Raw genomic sequence first — 16170 nt, forward strand, 5'->3', positions numbered from 1 at the left:
GGGGGGATGACGTCACTGAAACGAGGGGTATGACGTCATAAGGCAGTAGTCACAGAATTCGCGGCGTATTACGTCATGTGGGGTCAGTGACCGCCGAGTACGGGGTCTGCAGAGACGCATGCAGTGGCAGACTGCACCCAACGGACCCCGCGTGACGTCACCCCCTCTCCGTGATGTACCTTTCACCCAGTGACATCATCTCCCTATATATCCCCCTATATACTCTACTTTTATATTTCGCTCTGTTTGGTTTATATAGTGATAAAAACCTTAAATCAAAATTTTGTTAAAGCAGAAGTTTATTTGACAGTAATCTTTTGAAGACGCGTGCGCGGAAGTTTTCTAAGAAAGTAACTTCATGGAACATCTTGCTTTTTCAATTAAGGTTTTTGAAATCGCTAAATTTGATTCTGGTCGCAGATTTTTTTAAATCTAAATTTTTAATAAATGATCTAATTAACATGAAATTCTGTTTTAGGAAGTCTCTTAGTATCTCTGAATAAATAGTCTGAAAATATCGAATTTTAAAAATATAATAGTTTCATAAAAGAGAACCTAGTCATCCCAACAAACATCAAGTTACGTATAAAGCTCATTCTACAATTGCGTTAGCGTAGTTGTAAATGGTGTAGTTGCAAGAATCAACCAATCACAGTTAAATGCGAAGAAAATATTCGACTATGATTAGTCAATTTTTGCAACTACGTTTACGCGATTGTAGAATGGGCTTAACGTATCTATTAGTTGTAATTTCTCACTCAACAATATAACTGTATTACGCGTGTTATATTATAATGTATGTTACATCATGTCGTAATTTGGTATATTTGATGGGACACGGTTTATAATTAGAGTTTGAAGTTAATCCGAAAATCACTAATTAATTGTTTACATAGTACTGATAATATAAAGCTTTAAATAAGAATACAATTAAAAATTCCCACTACCGAATTTTATAATTAAATTATTTTTTTAAATTTATTTGTATAGAATTGTTTGTTAAAAAAATGTTTATTTTATGATGAAAAATATACATATCTGTATCTGAAATACTGTTTCAAGTATACTTTAGAAAGTATTAGAAATAGAAAGATATGAGAAAAAATTTTGCAATTTTAAAAACATGATAATAGTAATTTTTTTGTACTTTTTTACAAAAAATTATTGCACAATGCTTTTGAAAACGTTCAGATTATAAGTCTATTCTTTTTAGCTGAACTTCTTGTAAGGTTCATCTTTTCTCTTTTTCTCTTCAATGTAGAAAGAAAAGGAAGAAAGATGAACCGTATAAGAACTTTAGCTAAAAAGAACGAACCTTATATCACATATCATATATTTTGTGCTATAAACTCACGTATCATTCTTTTTTGCAGATTGCGACATAAACAGAATATTCTTCGTCAAATATATCCGCGATCCAGAGCGGACTTTGACATGCTTTATGGTCTGGTCGAAGAATGGAGAATTGATCGTTTAAAGGACATAAAATCGCGGTTGTTCAAGGCAGGCCAGCGTGCTGAGAATTATAGGATTTTAGAGAAAATGGTCGAGATGCTTAATCAAATCGATAAACATAAACAAGCGATCAAGAAATCGTACCGGAAACAAAGAGTTCTCAGATTTTTAACAGTGAATTGCAAGCCTATACGATGGAGTGGTTACAAGGGCAAACTCGTAGAGATGGTTACTATAAAAACTCAAAATGCTCGAAAATTAAAAAACATTTATGATGCAATAAACAATCGCGACATTAGTTCAAAAGAACGAATAAAATTGTTGATAGCACTGAAAAAGTCGGTTGAACCGCATAATTGTATTGAGGCATTGGATTTATTATCTTTGTTGGATCAAGAAATTACATTGTTAAATCGAAAGATCGAGGGTTTAACACTCGATTATCTGAATGAAAGAATAACACGTAAGATTTGTTAATATTATGTGATATTTATTATTATTAATTAATAATAAATGATAGCGACAATTGAGAAAAGATAATTGATGCTGTTAATAAATTATTTTTAATAACAATCGATAAATTTGTTAGTTATTAACAGTTAATTAATATTAAATGTTGATGTTAATAATAATTTATATATTGTTAATAACTTTATTACGATTATTATATAAATAGTGTCAATGGGATAACAGTAATATATTTTTAAATTTTATCAACGTTAAATATAACTTAAAAGATGTAAGAAGGAATAGCAATTACTTATATCACTATAAATTTTATTTTGCAAAAAGTTTAATTGGAGAGAGGAAAAATAGAGTTTAAGTTATGTACAGTTTCCTAGAATTTTTTATTTTATTTTGCACTGCATTGTATACTTATTATTATTTTATCGCATTTACAATTATACTTACTTTTAGTAATAATATAAATACGTATATTCTTTTACAGATACTTATTTGAATTTTGTAAGAATATTCGGTATTTGTGGTTGTGAATGTGTTACTACTGAATCTAAAGATAACGAATTGCGAGAGCCTTTAGAAACAGAAACCAAACTTTGTCGAAGTTGTTTAAAGCTTCTTCCCATCCGTAAATTTTTAGCACATACTAGAATGAAGAAGTTAACAATTTGCAGCAGTGAGTGATGAGTATAATATTATACACAACAAATAAAATATTTTATTCAACATATGTATACACTATACAGTATACATATATATTGATGATTTATTTTTCGATTATAATGTCTTGTATACAAATACGAGAAACTACAAAAATTAATTAGTTAAATATGTTTTTAAAGGCTGCAGTTCCCTAAGTAGACGTAATATTGCGTATGTGAATTATGATCCTTACATGTTTATATTAAATTGTGTACGTGCTGAGGAAGAACATCGAGGCAGTACTTCCGCTTTGGCATTTATAATGCAAGAGCAGGATATTTATCACTTAGTTAACCACATTTGGCAAGGTCAATCGGCAATCAGTAAGACTAGAGATCTTTTTATTCTAAGAATGGTAAGATATCAAAAAGATGTTGAATGGGCGCCTTGGAATTGTATTCTATTGACAAAGGACGAAGCCGACTTACATTATAACATTAGTGATCTCGCTACGATATATTCGGAGCATTTGATAAGCCAAATTAATTTGAAACATCAGATTGCACAAAATTTTTTTAAGTACGTATAATTATATAACGTCTTCATCTTAACATTAATATGTTTGTATCGAAGCAATATGTAAACATTCTTTAATATTTTCAGACGACTAATTATTTTTGAAAAAAAATTCCGTGAATCTTGTCGCTTCTCAAAGATTCAAAGTAAAGAGGTAAAATATAAATCATCCATAACTGTGGAGAATTACGATCCATCTAAAAAATACAAACTAGGATAAAAAATACTGTGTGAGAAGAAATTATATCATATCAATTGATGAATATACATATATATAAACATCAATTAAATCTCTTCATAACGTATTTTTTAATCAATACAACTTTAATGTATTGAAAACGTAGTGAAATGTATCGTTGCTATATTATGAATTATATATCGATACTGCAATTGGCCATGCAAAAACTTAATAAACTTTTATTATGTAAAACTTTTATTTTGTCATCGGTTTTCACTTTTGTTCATCCAAATATTATCTAAATAAAATCTACGGTTTATTTACACATAAATTCATAAAGAGAGAACAACCAAAATAAAGTAAATAAAGCAAAAGTCGTTAACTACATATTTAATATGTTTTCACAGTATATTGTCGTCAATTTAGAAATTTTGATTGAAGTTATTTAATACTTTAAAATATTTGATAAAATTTTTTTGTCAATTTGATATTGTTTAAATATTATAAACTTCATATTTAGTAATAGTATAATACATAACCATTATTAGAAATATTTTTTAATTTCATCATATATGATTTTGATCATATATTAAGAAAAAATATTTCAGTAAGAAAAGGTATAAAATTGTAAAATGATTTTATGTTTAAAAAACAAAGTTATAAAAAGGACACTATTTTAAGCATTATTAGAATTTATTTGTACCAAAAAAGTAGCTGTTTTAATTATATTAAGGTTTAATTTTAATTCATGCTTATTGCGTTTTATAACTGACACTATGCTACTATATTTATTATATTATATTTATTTACACACACACATGTATTATAATAATTATTTGAAAAAATGAAACACCGATGAAACTAATAAGTTTTTCACGTTATGAATTGCTCCGATAATATGAATTAATGTTTATATTTTATATTTATGTCCGTCTATCGTATAGATATGTATTTACGATTTAAAAATGTATGAATTTTTCTGAACTGCCGATACGTATTGTTCAAGTCTCCGGAGGAATAGCAGAAAAGGTTTTACGGCTATCATATATGCAATGTTGCTCCGCGAGAAATCGGACGATATTGTTTGGATGAAACCGGCGATAGTGAAAGCTTTTACGTAAGGAACGTACATTGACAGAGATAGTGGCGGTTTTAGCACTATAAAAGCCGTTGCGTAACGGTATATAAATTGTTCGCTGTTCCAGAGCTGGCACCATTCGCTATCGTATCACTTTATCGCCGTAACACAATCTGGCTTATACTTGCATTGCAAATATCGGCCGCACTACCCTTAATTGGTCCCGCGGGCGAATAATTCGAATCGATTTATGTTCGATGCAATTTGTTAGAATGGAAATTAAAAAAAGAAGAGAATACTACAAAATAGTTACAGGAATTCTGAAATAAGCTTGCTAATCCAGATATACTTGAGAGTTTAGTCGAACTTAATATTAAGAAAGAGCGCCCTGGAACGCATGTATCGCGAAAACGTATCAGATTTGATACACTTGAGGTTTTTAAAGTGCATGTTTGCTTCGAATGCGTTATACATGCATCTCGCAGAGAACGCTGAAAGCGGAGATGTATGAATGCCGTCGAAAATTCTCTGCCCCGGGGCGCATAATACCTGCCGCACACTAGTCTGAATTCATATCCGTCGCGGAGGCTTTTGAATCGGGGAACACACAAAATCGAAAAATAATGGACAAGAGAAGGCTTTTGACCGATCGACCAAGCACGTTGCCACTAGCAACGTTGGATTTAAGGCTTGGAGCTTTCAAGTGCCGCGCTGCGGAGTCTCGCACATGGAAGTATAGTACATACGTAGGTCGCATTAAAAGCTACTCTTCGACGCGATCTACTTATCCCAGTGGATCGCGAATGTCAAAATTTGATCGACGATGTGCACTACTTTGCGCACCAACTCAGTTTAATCCGACTAAGTCGTTCAATCTTTCGCGAAATGCAATCGCTTTGCGATAAAAGCATTTTTCCGGCTTATAACGGGCGATAATGCAATTTTAATAAATCACACATAGAAACCGTATTAAAATTATAAAGCTATTACACGAAAAGTATTTTAAGATTTTGCTTAAATTATCAAGTGCTTGTGATATCGTGCGACAACAGAGAGTGCTTTCGCGTTGCCTTATTTGGTGAGTTTATCAATAAATTTCTTCCTTAAATTCTGAAGGTATTTATTTTGAGAGTTTGTTATAAATTCAACAGTGAAGGAAATTGGCACATAATTCCTCTGTAATAATGAGCGCTGCATCAATATTTATACACAAGTAATTACACCGTGTTGCAATTAAATTCGACGATTGTCCATAATATTTGAATTCTCAATCATGCATTGACGCTCTCATATTTCTCGAGCGCCCAATTAAGGACGTGCTCTTGTAAAAACGTGAAACAAGCACTTTTTTTCTTTGCATTTGCTATGTTTGCGTTAATTACTTCTCTTGCCGTCTATACTATTCGCCGCATGTTTTCATCGAAACTCGTCTCTTGCTGCGAAATCATTTACGAGAGGTGCAATCGATCGACTCGTTTGTTTATTCTCTTCTTTCATCATTCTGTTAACAAAGTTATCCTAGTTACATTGATATATTATTATGTGTTGTGTGCAAAACCTGATGTTCAATCGTTATTTAGCTCGTTTTTTTTTGTTTTTTCTCTGCGTAAAAAGTTCTGGCGTAAAAGGAAATGGCTGGTCAGATTATATTAAAGAAGCATTGACCTTCGTAAAACGAAACCATTTTCCGTTCCATCGATTACCAATGTGGGTACACTAGAAAGCGCGGTACTTCATAAAATTCAGCTTTCCATCAAAAATCCTTCGTACCTCACTAGACCTTTTCTTTTGTTCCCCTTGAAACGCTGTATATTCAGACATTTTATAGAGAGTACTTTACAAATGGAAATTCTACAGTAGTATCACGTTTATATGCCTGTACCATGTTTTTATAGCATCTCTCGTCCTGTTACATCTATCATCTATCATCTATTATCAATGTTATAAGTTAAATTAAATATTTATGATACTGATAAAATGTGTGTTACACTCTTGATTTTTTAATGGATATTACAAGTGAAGCCAAAATGTATCAAAGTAAATTAGAGCAATTTGTAGGCTTTTACGTTTTGATTGAAAAAAAAGTCGAATAATAGTCCATTAGTGGTCTACTATGCAACTAGCTGGTCATTAAATCTGCAATCTATATTTTGTTTTTAGAAAAAAATTGTCACTTTCCATAGTAAAAAAAAAGGCTATATAAAAAGCCAAATTACAAAAATTTTGAATATTTTAACAGAGGTAGACGATTCTTCAGTTTATATTATTTGCTCGATAATGGTTCAACTCCTTCGTTCATCGCGATCATTAATCTCTCGTTTTATCCATATTTGTCGCGGAGTTTACCAGCGAATTACGTTCGCTGCGAGGAAGCGCATAACTTTCGCCGACGAGGTTGAGAGGAAGGTGTCGCACGACGACAAACTTTGCGTCCGTTTATATCTAACTTAAAATTCTCCCTCCGATATCCTTTGCTTTACATAAATATGTATAACGCGCCCATCTCCGCTGACTCCGCTCCGTAGATGACGATCTCGCGAAAAGTTTTGCCATGCTAGCACCGTGCCGTCTCTAAGCAACACTAGGAAGGACTCGCGACCTTCTGTTCCCGGCATCTTGTGCGTAATTTATAATATACAGAAAAGTGCGTCTCGTGTCACGACACATGGTCGAGAAAGTGTACCCAGATATAATTCCCGCTACGCGGCTTGTCGGGATTTTGCGAGTGCCAACTACCCTTTCTCAATTCTCTTTCATTCCCCTCGCCTGAAATAAACATCTTTCACAATTATTGCCTGCAAATTGTCGTCACAAGTGCTATTTGCCGAGAGCATTGTTCGACGAAAGTCACTCTTCCTGGCTTGAGCACCTTTTCTCTCTTCGACTTTCGTCGAGGCTTCTAAAAGTGTTTTCTTGTTTTGTCACGGTGGAAAAAGGAAAGCATTTAAATAAGATGCTTACGTTCGTGCCCTCTAAAATCTTCACGTTACTTCGTGTTATTTTTCATGCTACTCAAAGAATAAGATGATATACAGGAAAAAGTGATATTATGTCCTTTCCCCTTTATTTACATTTTATTCAATAACTTTGTTAATGATATTTAAATTTAAAATTCAACGATTACATTTGCTGACATTGTTTAATCGATTCTAAATTATCTCAACATTATAAAGTATTTATTATTTAGAACATTGGTGATACTGCGTAACAATCGAGTCTAAGACAAACAGAGGTGGTAGTGTGGCCTCTCATAAAAACAGATTTAAAAAATTTATTTTATTTAAAAAAACACGATATTAATATAATATTACAAAATTTTATGTTTGCAAAAAGTAAGATATTGCAGAATGTAAGTAAATAATGTTCGTATATATAATTTCTTTGTCATATAAGATCCAATATTAAAAATCTGTGGATAACACGTGTGATATAAACTATCCAAGTGGGAATTGAATACCGGCGAGATACTGGTCGAGTACCAACTTTTAGTATTCAGTACCGGCGTGATATCGGATGCCAGTATTGGTATTGCACTGATGTAATACAGGGATGATAGCAACGGGCCAAGACTCGAAATACAGTATACATACGGTACGGGATTACGGTGTCGTAATGTTTCTAAACGTCCGTACCATTATAGTACGGTATTACAATACGGGATTACAGTACTACAATAATACCGAAAATCAGTATACATATTGTACCTAATGCAGTAACAATATTATACCAAAATGGTTACCGAATCATAATGCTGCAGCAGTACTAACAATGAGAAGTCAGTATCCCTAAATGTGAATTTTGATAAAGTCATTATAGCATTCGTTTGTCTACTGTTTGTCCACGTTTGTCCACCCGATATTTTCATTTGTCAACCCTCCAAAAAAAAGTTATACAAAAAAAAATATTGTACCCCCAAGTGATTATTTTTCATTATTATGAAAAATATAATAATAATATGGTGGACAAACGAAAATAATGGTTGGACAAACGTGGACAAACAGTGGACACACGAATGCAATAATGATTTTATCGAAATTCGCATTTAGGGATGCTGACTTCTCACAATGAGTACCAGTACTGATTCTGTATTAATATTATTATTATAACACAAGCAGTACTAATATTGTATAAAAAATCCGTACTACTTCTCTTATTTTAAAATAAATTTATCCCAGCAAATATAAGTCAATCGTAACAGATATGTACGTTTTTCACAGTCATAGGCATGAGATGTTTTAGGTTAACTGTAAAAATAATTGAAAAAAAGTCATGATCAAAAATAAAATTATTCAATATAATTTAAAATAATTATTAATAATATATAATACAATAATGAGCACCTTAATTATTATATATTATTTAAAAAAATTTTCCTGATTATCGAAACGGGGAATTCATTGACTTTTATACATGTAATTCAGAGATTATAGTTCGTTTAACAAAATTTTGGTTACTAGGAGACAAAGGACGAGTTCAATTTACCAATTTCTATACAAATATGGCACAGGTAATCCGCTTGCAATTTACCGTTTCAATGCTGACACCCGATACGTTACTTTTGACAATTTCAATATAGATGCGGTACTGAAAATCTACCGGCAATGTACTGGTTCGGTACAGTGGCTTGACATGTTTCTTTTGCCAATTTCTATACAAATATGGCACAGATAATCCGTTGGCAATGTACCGTTTCAATGCTGATACCCGATAACTTACTTTTGACAATTTCAATATAGATGCGTTACTGAAAATCTACCAGCAATGTACTGATTCGGTATTATCGCTTGACATACTTCTTCTGTCAATTTCTGTACGAATATGATATCGATGATATATCGGCAATATACTGTTCCTGTACTGATATGTAAAGACATATCTTTATTAATTTCTATACAGATATCATACCGAAAATCTACTAATAATATACTAGCTCGGTATTATTATTCAATACCGATTCACACGCTGGAAGAGTACCATAATGTTGTTTATTTAATACTGGCCCAATATAGAACTAATACTGAAAAACGGAATCCGTTTTTCAGTACATAATCGGTACGTTGCCAGGAGTCAATGCTGGTATTCTGTTCTCACTTTGGTATACATAGATTAACAATAGAATTATCGAACTACAAATCGATTTATTGAATAATTATTTTTTTATGAAACCTTGAATAAGAATCAGAAATCAACATATTTAATGAGTTACAAATGCTATTTTTTAACTTTACTTAATTTGAAATGTGTTCAGCTAAATAAAATATAATGAACAACATACTAAAATGTTTATAATTATTTGTGTGATAATACGTTTAATTTACAACAATAAGGTGGTATGTATAGTTAAATTAAATATTACTTCGAAAATGTTTCGAAATGCTTAAAAGTAGAAATGCTTTATAGTAAATACTGGTATTATGTATATTACGTTAACACCATAATGTAATGGCGTTATACTGAACAAATGATTTCATAAATAATTATTAGCATTTACTATCTAATAGCGGAAATGTCAAGGACCAGAAGATTATACTTGTAAGAACCATAATATTATACTTTCCCTAAACATTTTTTGATGTTATGAAGTGACACAGAGTTATGCTGCAACAAATTGTGGACAATTTACACTCACAAATGTACTGTTAAGTAAATACTCTATTAAAAGAGTTAAATTTACTTACTAAATTGTATAAAAGAAAAATATTTGAGCTTAAGTGTTTAAATGAGAAAAGAAGAGGTCAGAGATCTAAAATGCTATGTACAGAATTATACGATAAATAAGAGGTCTAAATATAAATCTAAATGTTTAAGAAACAAACGGTCTGCAAAATCGAGGATCTATAAATTCATGTATTTGTGAAATAATAGGTTGAAGCGTAGATATTGGATTCAAAAAAGGTTTACACGTTACATTAAATAATAAATATGCAATACACGAAGTTCTAACAGATAGCTTCGATAGTCTCTTTAATCATAAAATATATATCATTTTATCTTACTTATACGACAGTTTTGCAGAGAATATTTCTCTCGCATATGGTATCGTATAAATATACAAAACAAATATTTCAGAAAGAGAAATTCTTCCTAAGAACAACGTGAGTATATTGTCGTAAATTGCAAAGTAGAATTCGATATCAGACAATATGAATATAAATGATGACAATCAGAGGATAGTACATATTTGGATGAATATTTTAAGAAATAAAATATTCATGGAGTAATATATTAAATATGTATATGTAATATACCTTAATTGTTAAATATTGTTTTTAATTAAAATAAAATTTATTTAGTTAAAAGATATTAACAATTATTTATAATCTTATTGGTTTGTTTAAATATACTGTAAGACATGTGTCAATAATTTTACATATTGCAATTTCAGCGTTATTTTCATAATTATGATCATACATATTTAAAACGTGTATATGATTGAAGTAACATAATTTTTTATGTTTTATATGTGCTTGCGCCAGAATTTTCGATTATTTGTATTTATCTTGCTCGTCCTTGCTGGGCGTAACTGTATATCCATGCACTCTTTGCGATTCTATATAAAGCTTATACGAAAGTGCAAAGTGTTAGCTAGCGCATTTTCCACTGCAGCTTACTGTCAGATCTTTTAAACCAAGAGAATAGTAATTTCCTTTACTGTCGAGTATTATCGTTATCCTAGCGGCAGGTCGCTACAATAGTTATTCTTCCACTTTCGCGACCTGAACCTAGCGAGTTTTATCTTGTCTATGGACGTAGGCGTTTAAGTCCCATGGGATGGGTCATCGCGCCACAATACTGAAGATAAAAGATCGCAAGCAATTTCAACCAATCTAAAAGAAAAAATAAAGTAAAATAGCTAACGCAAGCGCATCCATACCGTCTTTTCCTTCGTGAACAATATAATTAAATCAGTTAGTGAGCAAAAGAAGTTAGTCTCTTTATAAACACATCAAAAATTAATTATTTCTTCTTATATAAATAATAAAAGGTTCAACAATGTTCAATCATTTTTGTAAAAATAAATCGGTACTTAATAATTTCTGTTTATTAATTTTTCCAATGAAAACTAATTTTTATTATTTTATTATGCTCAACAAAATTAAAAATAAAAATTAATAAATACAAGGAATTTATTTTGACAGTTAAACATTATATGTATGTATATTATAAGTGCATTAAATATTATAATATTTTTTATTAATATGACCCTTAAAATATGTAATTTACATATCTCGTACCATTTTTATAACGTCGTCTTTGATTTTATAATTTTATAAAACATTATTGAAATGTTTTACTTTTATCATATACTTCACCGTAATGTATGTCGAAATATTATTATATTCTAATATTATAATTTGAAAGCTGAGGATTATTATTGAGAAATTAAAGCATAATTTTCTGTGAGGATTGTAAAATACATTCACATTATATCGTAATCAGAAATTATAATATTAGCATTCCTTTAAATTCAAGAACTTTTATATATGTATCTCTGAAATCTAATATTTCTACATTTCATATTTTCGATGGAAGAAGCAAAGTTACGTAATTTATCCATTATTATACGATATTATGCTTTTGTCTCTCGACTTTCTTGATCGAAACCTTTTTCTTGTAGACATAAGCGGTTAAATCCTATGGGATAGCCGTTGATGCTCCATGGCGATCGTTGAGAGAATACAAGATTATGGCTCAAGGACAAAGCCATTTCTTGGTGGGTGGAGGAATATCGTTACTGGCTTGATCTATCACAATGCTTGCACGCAAACACGCAGCGATGACGGAACGAAAAGTAGGATCACACAGACTATCGCGGTCGTGGACACGGTCACTGACGTCGTCCATGACCGGGCGGTGCAGGTGGAAGCGATGCAATTTTTGCCCGATGCACGTGACAGAATTATAGTACCTGGAATTTCTTCCTTTAGAACACCAGAATCGATCGAAGAGGTCAAACCGTTATCCTATCAGGATAACAACAGAATTCTTGATAGTGTTGTTAAAATACAGAGATGTTATAGGTAAATGCGGATTTTGAATAAGAATAGACTATGAATAAGATACGACAAATTTATGACTATAATATGTAGGCATGTAGGATAGAGTAAAGCTTTTTCGTCCATTTCCCATAATAATGTTTATGTTTCTGAACAGCACATTTTGAATATTCAAAGATTGTGCTTCTGCTCTCAAGAAACGATTATGATTAGCATAATGTAGCTGTCAATATATTACTGTAAAGAGATATTGTTTAATATTATCGTAATATTTTATATTACTTTGAAGTTGAAACTGATGAAATAACCTCGTTCTATCCTGCGTGCCAATTTGACATAATTTTATACAAAAATATCCAATTAACAAGCACAACTTTTATTTCTGTAATTATTTCTAAACTTTTGTTGGGACAAAATAAAAATGTTATAATGTAGAAGTGTTACTGCGGGTTTTTTTTATAAACAAGATATTTCTAATATTAGGTTGAGGAAAAAGTCTTTATATATACGTAAAAGGACATTTATTTTACAATATCTTCGATATAAATAAACAAAATTTAAATTTAGAAAAAGAATTTTAAACTTGAAATCTCTTTCAAAAGGTTACTATATCTATTGAGTTTTTGTGAGTTTGGTCATTTTTACCATACATATAAAAAAAGTACAAGCTGAAAAAGATAAAAAATTCAATATACAGAATGACGCAAAATGTCACATCATTTATATTATATAACTTATTTTTAATAAAATTGATACAGAACTGATATAATTACTAAAATGTGAAAAATTGGATAATTTAATGGAATCACATTTCGTGCGCCACCCTTGTATGTATAACGTGATCTAATACATATTAGAAAAAATTCTTTACATTAGCGAAAATATAACTTTCTAATATCTTGTAACTACTTTTAAACTTTTTTTGGAACAATATAAAAATAATGCAAAATTAAAGAAAGGAAGTTTTACTTTTATTAATCTATTCGCACAATTTAATTCGTAAAAATATACTTTCGTGTATTAGTAAGAAAATTTCATTGCGATTAATAAATTCAAAGCAATTATCAATTTGGATTGGTTCGCAGGACTTATCGAGCTAGAGTGGCGGCTAGAATGAAAGTGGCTGATGTTTCGAAATGTGATGAAGCGAACGTGAGCGAGCATGCAGGATGTTCTCAGGTGTTGTCCACCTATAGCAGCACGGATTTCGTGATATTAAATCGCTGCCCGCCGCGTACGAGTTCGGACTTCGAGTCGCTCTACAATCTCCTTGATCGCTGGCGAATTCTTGAGACCGAGCGAGCGAGTTTTACGATCCTTAGGTCATCGAGGATCGCAGCTTGTGGTTTAATCCTGTCAAAAGAAATCGAGCTGCTGCGTGCCATAGACTCCATGAAGACCATTGTTCGTCTCAAGAGTAGAGAACAAAAGCGACACCAATTCCTAGATGAATTGTCCAAACCGATTACATGGCAAGACAGTCGGGGTCAGCCGATTGTGGTGGACACCCTGCGTGTTCAGCGAGCCCGCCACCACAGGAACGTTTATGCTTTGTTAACCAACGAGAATTTGTCTATCTCAGAACGGGTTGACTTATTACACGACGTGAAACACATCGCTGACATGCACACGTGCAGCCAATCGCATGAGCTTGTTTATTTGGTCGACCAAGAGTTAGACCTTTTAACGTGTCACATAAACACAAGCAGACTTAATTGGCTCAGGAATCGACTGAAACTGAGCTTTCTCAGGCTGGCACGCAATACACTGCAAGGTTTTTTTATCTTTTATCTTTCATTTACGACGGTAGCGTAATAGTTTCTTTTCCAAATAATTTGTCAAAACAGTAATAAAAACTTGAATAGTTAAAGAGATAATTTATACATATATGCAAAACTATTTTAAATTCTAAGTTAAGAATTTAGATATTAATTATCAATAATTTCTATTCATCTCTCAGGCGATATCGAGGAAGACATGCATTTGTTCGACTGGTCGAATACCAACATCACGCGGCTGTGTAGAACCTGTGGCAAGCTCTTATCCTTAGAAAAATTTCCCCGTGAAAGGCGATTACGCTCTTCTTCTTGTGTCTACTGTACGTCCATGCAAACTCGGAAAAGCCCTCGCATCGTGTATGAGCCATATGAGAGAATGTTATGGGAAGTCAGACGTTTTGAAGCCAAGATGGGTTGTTATGGCAGTTTAGCTTTCGTTATCGGAGTCAAGGTCATCTGTCGTCTGGTGAACAAAGTCTGGCATGGTAGGTCAGGTATTTCCGAGTGCGACGATCTTGACGAGTTAAGATTGACTCGCTTCCGACGTGAGCTTGAATGGGCGCCCTGGAATTCCTTATTACTGACGAAAACCGAGGTAGCAATTCATCACGGAATCACTGATATTGAGAGCTTCTACGACTCGTCGCTCCTGCAGAAATTTTGCATGAAGAATCTCCAAGCAAAAGTACATTTTGAATCGATCGCTCATGAACAGAGAAATATCGTGACACCATCCTCGACGGAAGATCAATAATTGAATTTCTTTCTTACTTAATTAGAATGCTATTGAGACGTAAATTTTACGTACAAGTGAGCGAGATCATTAAGCGGCTAAACTATACCTTCATTGGTTATTAAAAGGTGCAATTTATTATGTTAAAAACTTGGTTAAGCGAAAATCAGTCTTTAAAAAATCTATCCATTGTTTATCAGTTCGATTTATAATATTGTCCACTCCTTGGTGGCCAGTATTATAAATTAATTTGATAGCGTGTCTATTTGTTTTCAACTTCTAAATATTTTGTTATTAAAAGTGTGAAAAACTTGTATTACATTAATTGTACAATATGTATATAATTAATTAAAAGTGTATTTCCTTGTACATATCGTAATACTGTACATACACTCGATAACGATAACATTCGAAGTTAATAAAAGTAAGAGGGAGTACAACGGACAGTAAATATCAAATTTTATAGGAATGTGGATAATCTTTCACTTATATAATTTTGCCCATTACTTTCCTACATCGTGTAAAAGTTATATTATTTATAGAAATAGTTAGAAAGTTATCGAAGTATTAACACAGTTTAATACAGGCCGGAAGATAAATTTCTAACGTAAGGAAAGATAAAAATCTGTTGAATTTCTATTTATGATTCGCGCAATCTTTACCGACTGTTGTGTAATAACAATTGTTCTTCGCAATTGTACGAGTACAGTATATGTGTTTCTACGGTTTCGCAAGAGAAATTTCGCGAGTTGAAGGCTCGTTCTAAGCCAATTACCAAGTTGTAGAGAAATGCACCCGCCTCCGGATGTTGGCCGTTCGTCCTGGCGGAAGTTGGGCGTCGGGGAAATACGTTGAGCTCGCATTATAGCTGGGACATCGCCGTTGTTTCTCGCGTTTTCTCGCGTCGCCTTCGAGGCAGAATGTCCTGGTCACGTTGATAGCGGCAGTTAATCGCGTTGCAGTTTATGAACTAAGTTTCTAAGGAGAGAAAAGCGCGAAGACGCTTTGCACCGTGTTGGTTCAGCTTGGACATTTAAATGCTGTCCTCGCGCGTGACAATTTCAGTGTAACACGTGACAGAAAGTTACTTCAAAGTTTTTTCAATAAACGTGATCGCGATAGCAATATTACCGAAAAATAGTGTTGAAAGTACCTAGTTATTTAAATTGAAAAGAATGTATTACACCAGACAGTATTAAGATTGTAAAGAAAGTAGTCAGACAAAATTAAAATAAACAAACAAACTGTATATTAACGTTATATTTATTTAT

The 16170-nt window shown here is 32.2% G+C and overlaps 2 protein-coding genes across 2 annotated transcripts in view; both read left to right on the forward strand.

The window, feature by feature from the left end:
- Positions 1-3148, forward strand: part of LOC108780667 (IQ and ubiquitin-like domain-containing protein) — a 4860-nt gene extending 1712 nt beyond the window's left edge. The window contains exons 3-5 of the mRNA XM_018548462.1: positions 1374-1918; positions 2405-2593; positions 2760-3148. Coding sequence (XP_018403964.1) covers positions 1374-1918; positions 2405-2593; positions 2760-3148 — 1123 coding nt within the window. The remainder of the gene's footprint in view (positions 1-1373; positions 1919-2404; positions 2594-2759) is intronic.
- Positions 3149-12050: 8902 nt separating this feature from the next.
- On the forward strand, positions 12051-14920 carry LOC108782276 (IQ and ubiquitin-like domain-containing protein). The gene is made up of 3 exons (XM_018550498.1): positions 12051-12412; positions 13474-14162; positions 14349-14920. The coding sequence occupies exons 1-3, from the start codon at positions 12051-12053 to the stop codon at positions 14918-14920; spliced, it is 1623 nt and encodes a 540-aa protein (XP_018406000.1).
- The last annotated feature ends 1250 nt before the right edge of the window (positions 14921-16170 follow it).

This window comes from Cyphomyrmex costatus, unplaced genomic scaffold (assembly GCF_001594065.2).
Source record: "Cyphomyrmex costatus isolate MS0001 unplaced genomic scaffold, Ccosl1.0 scaffold123, whole genome shotgun sequence".
Classification (NCBI taxonomy): domain Eukaryota; kingdom Metazoa; phylum Arthropoda; class Insecta; order Hymenoptera; family Formicidae; genus Cyphomyrmex; species Cyphomyrmex costatus.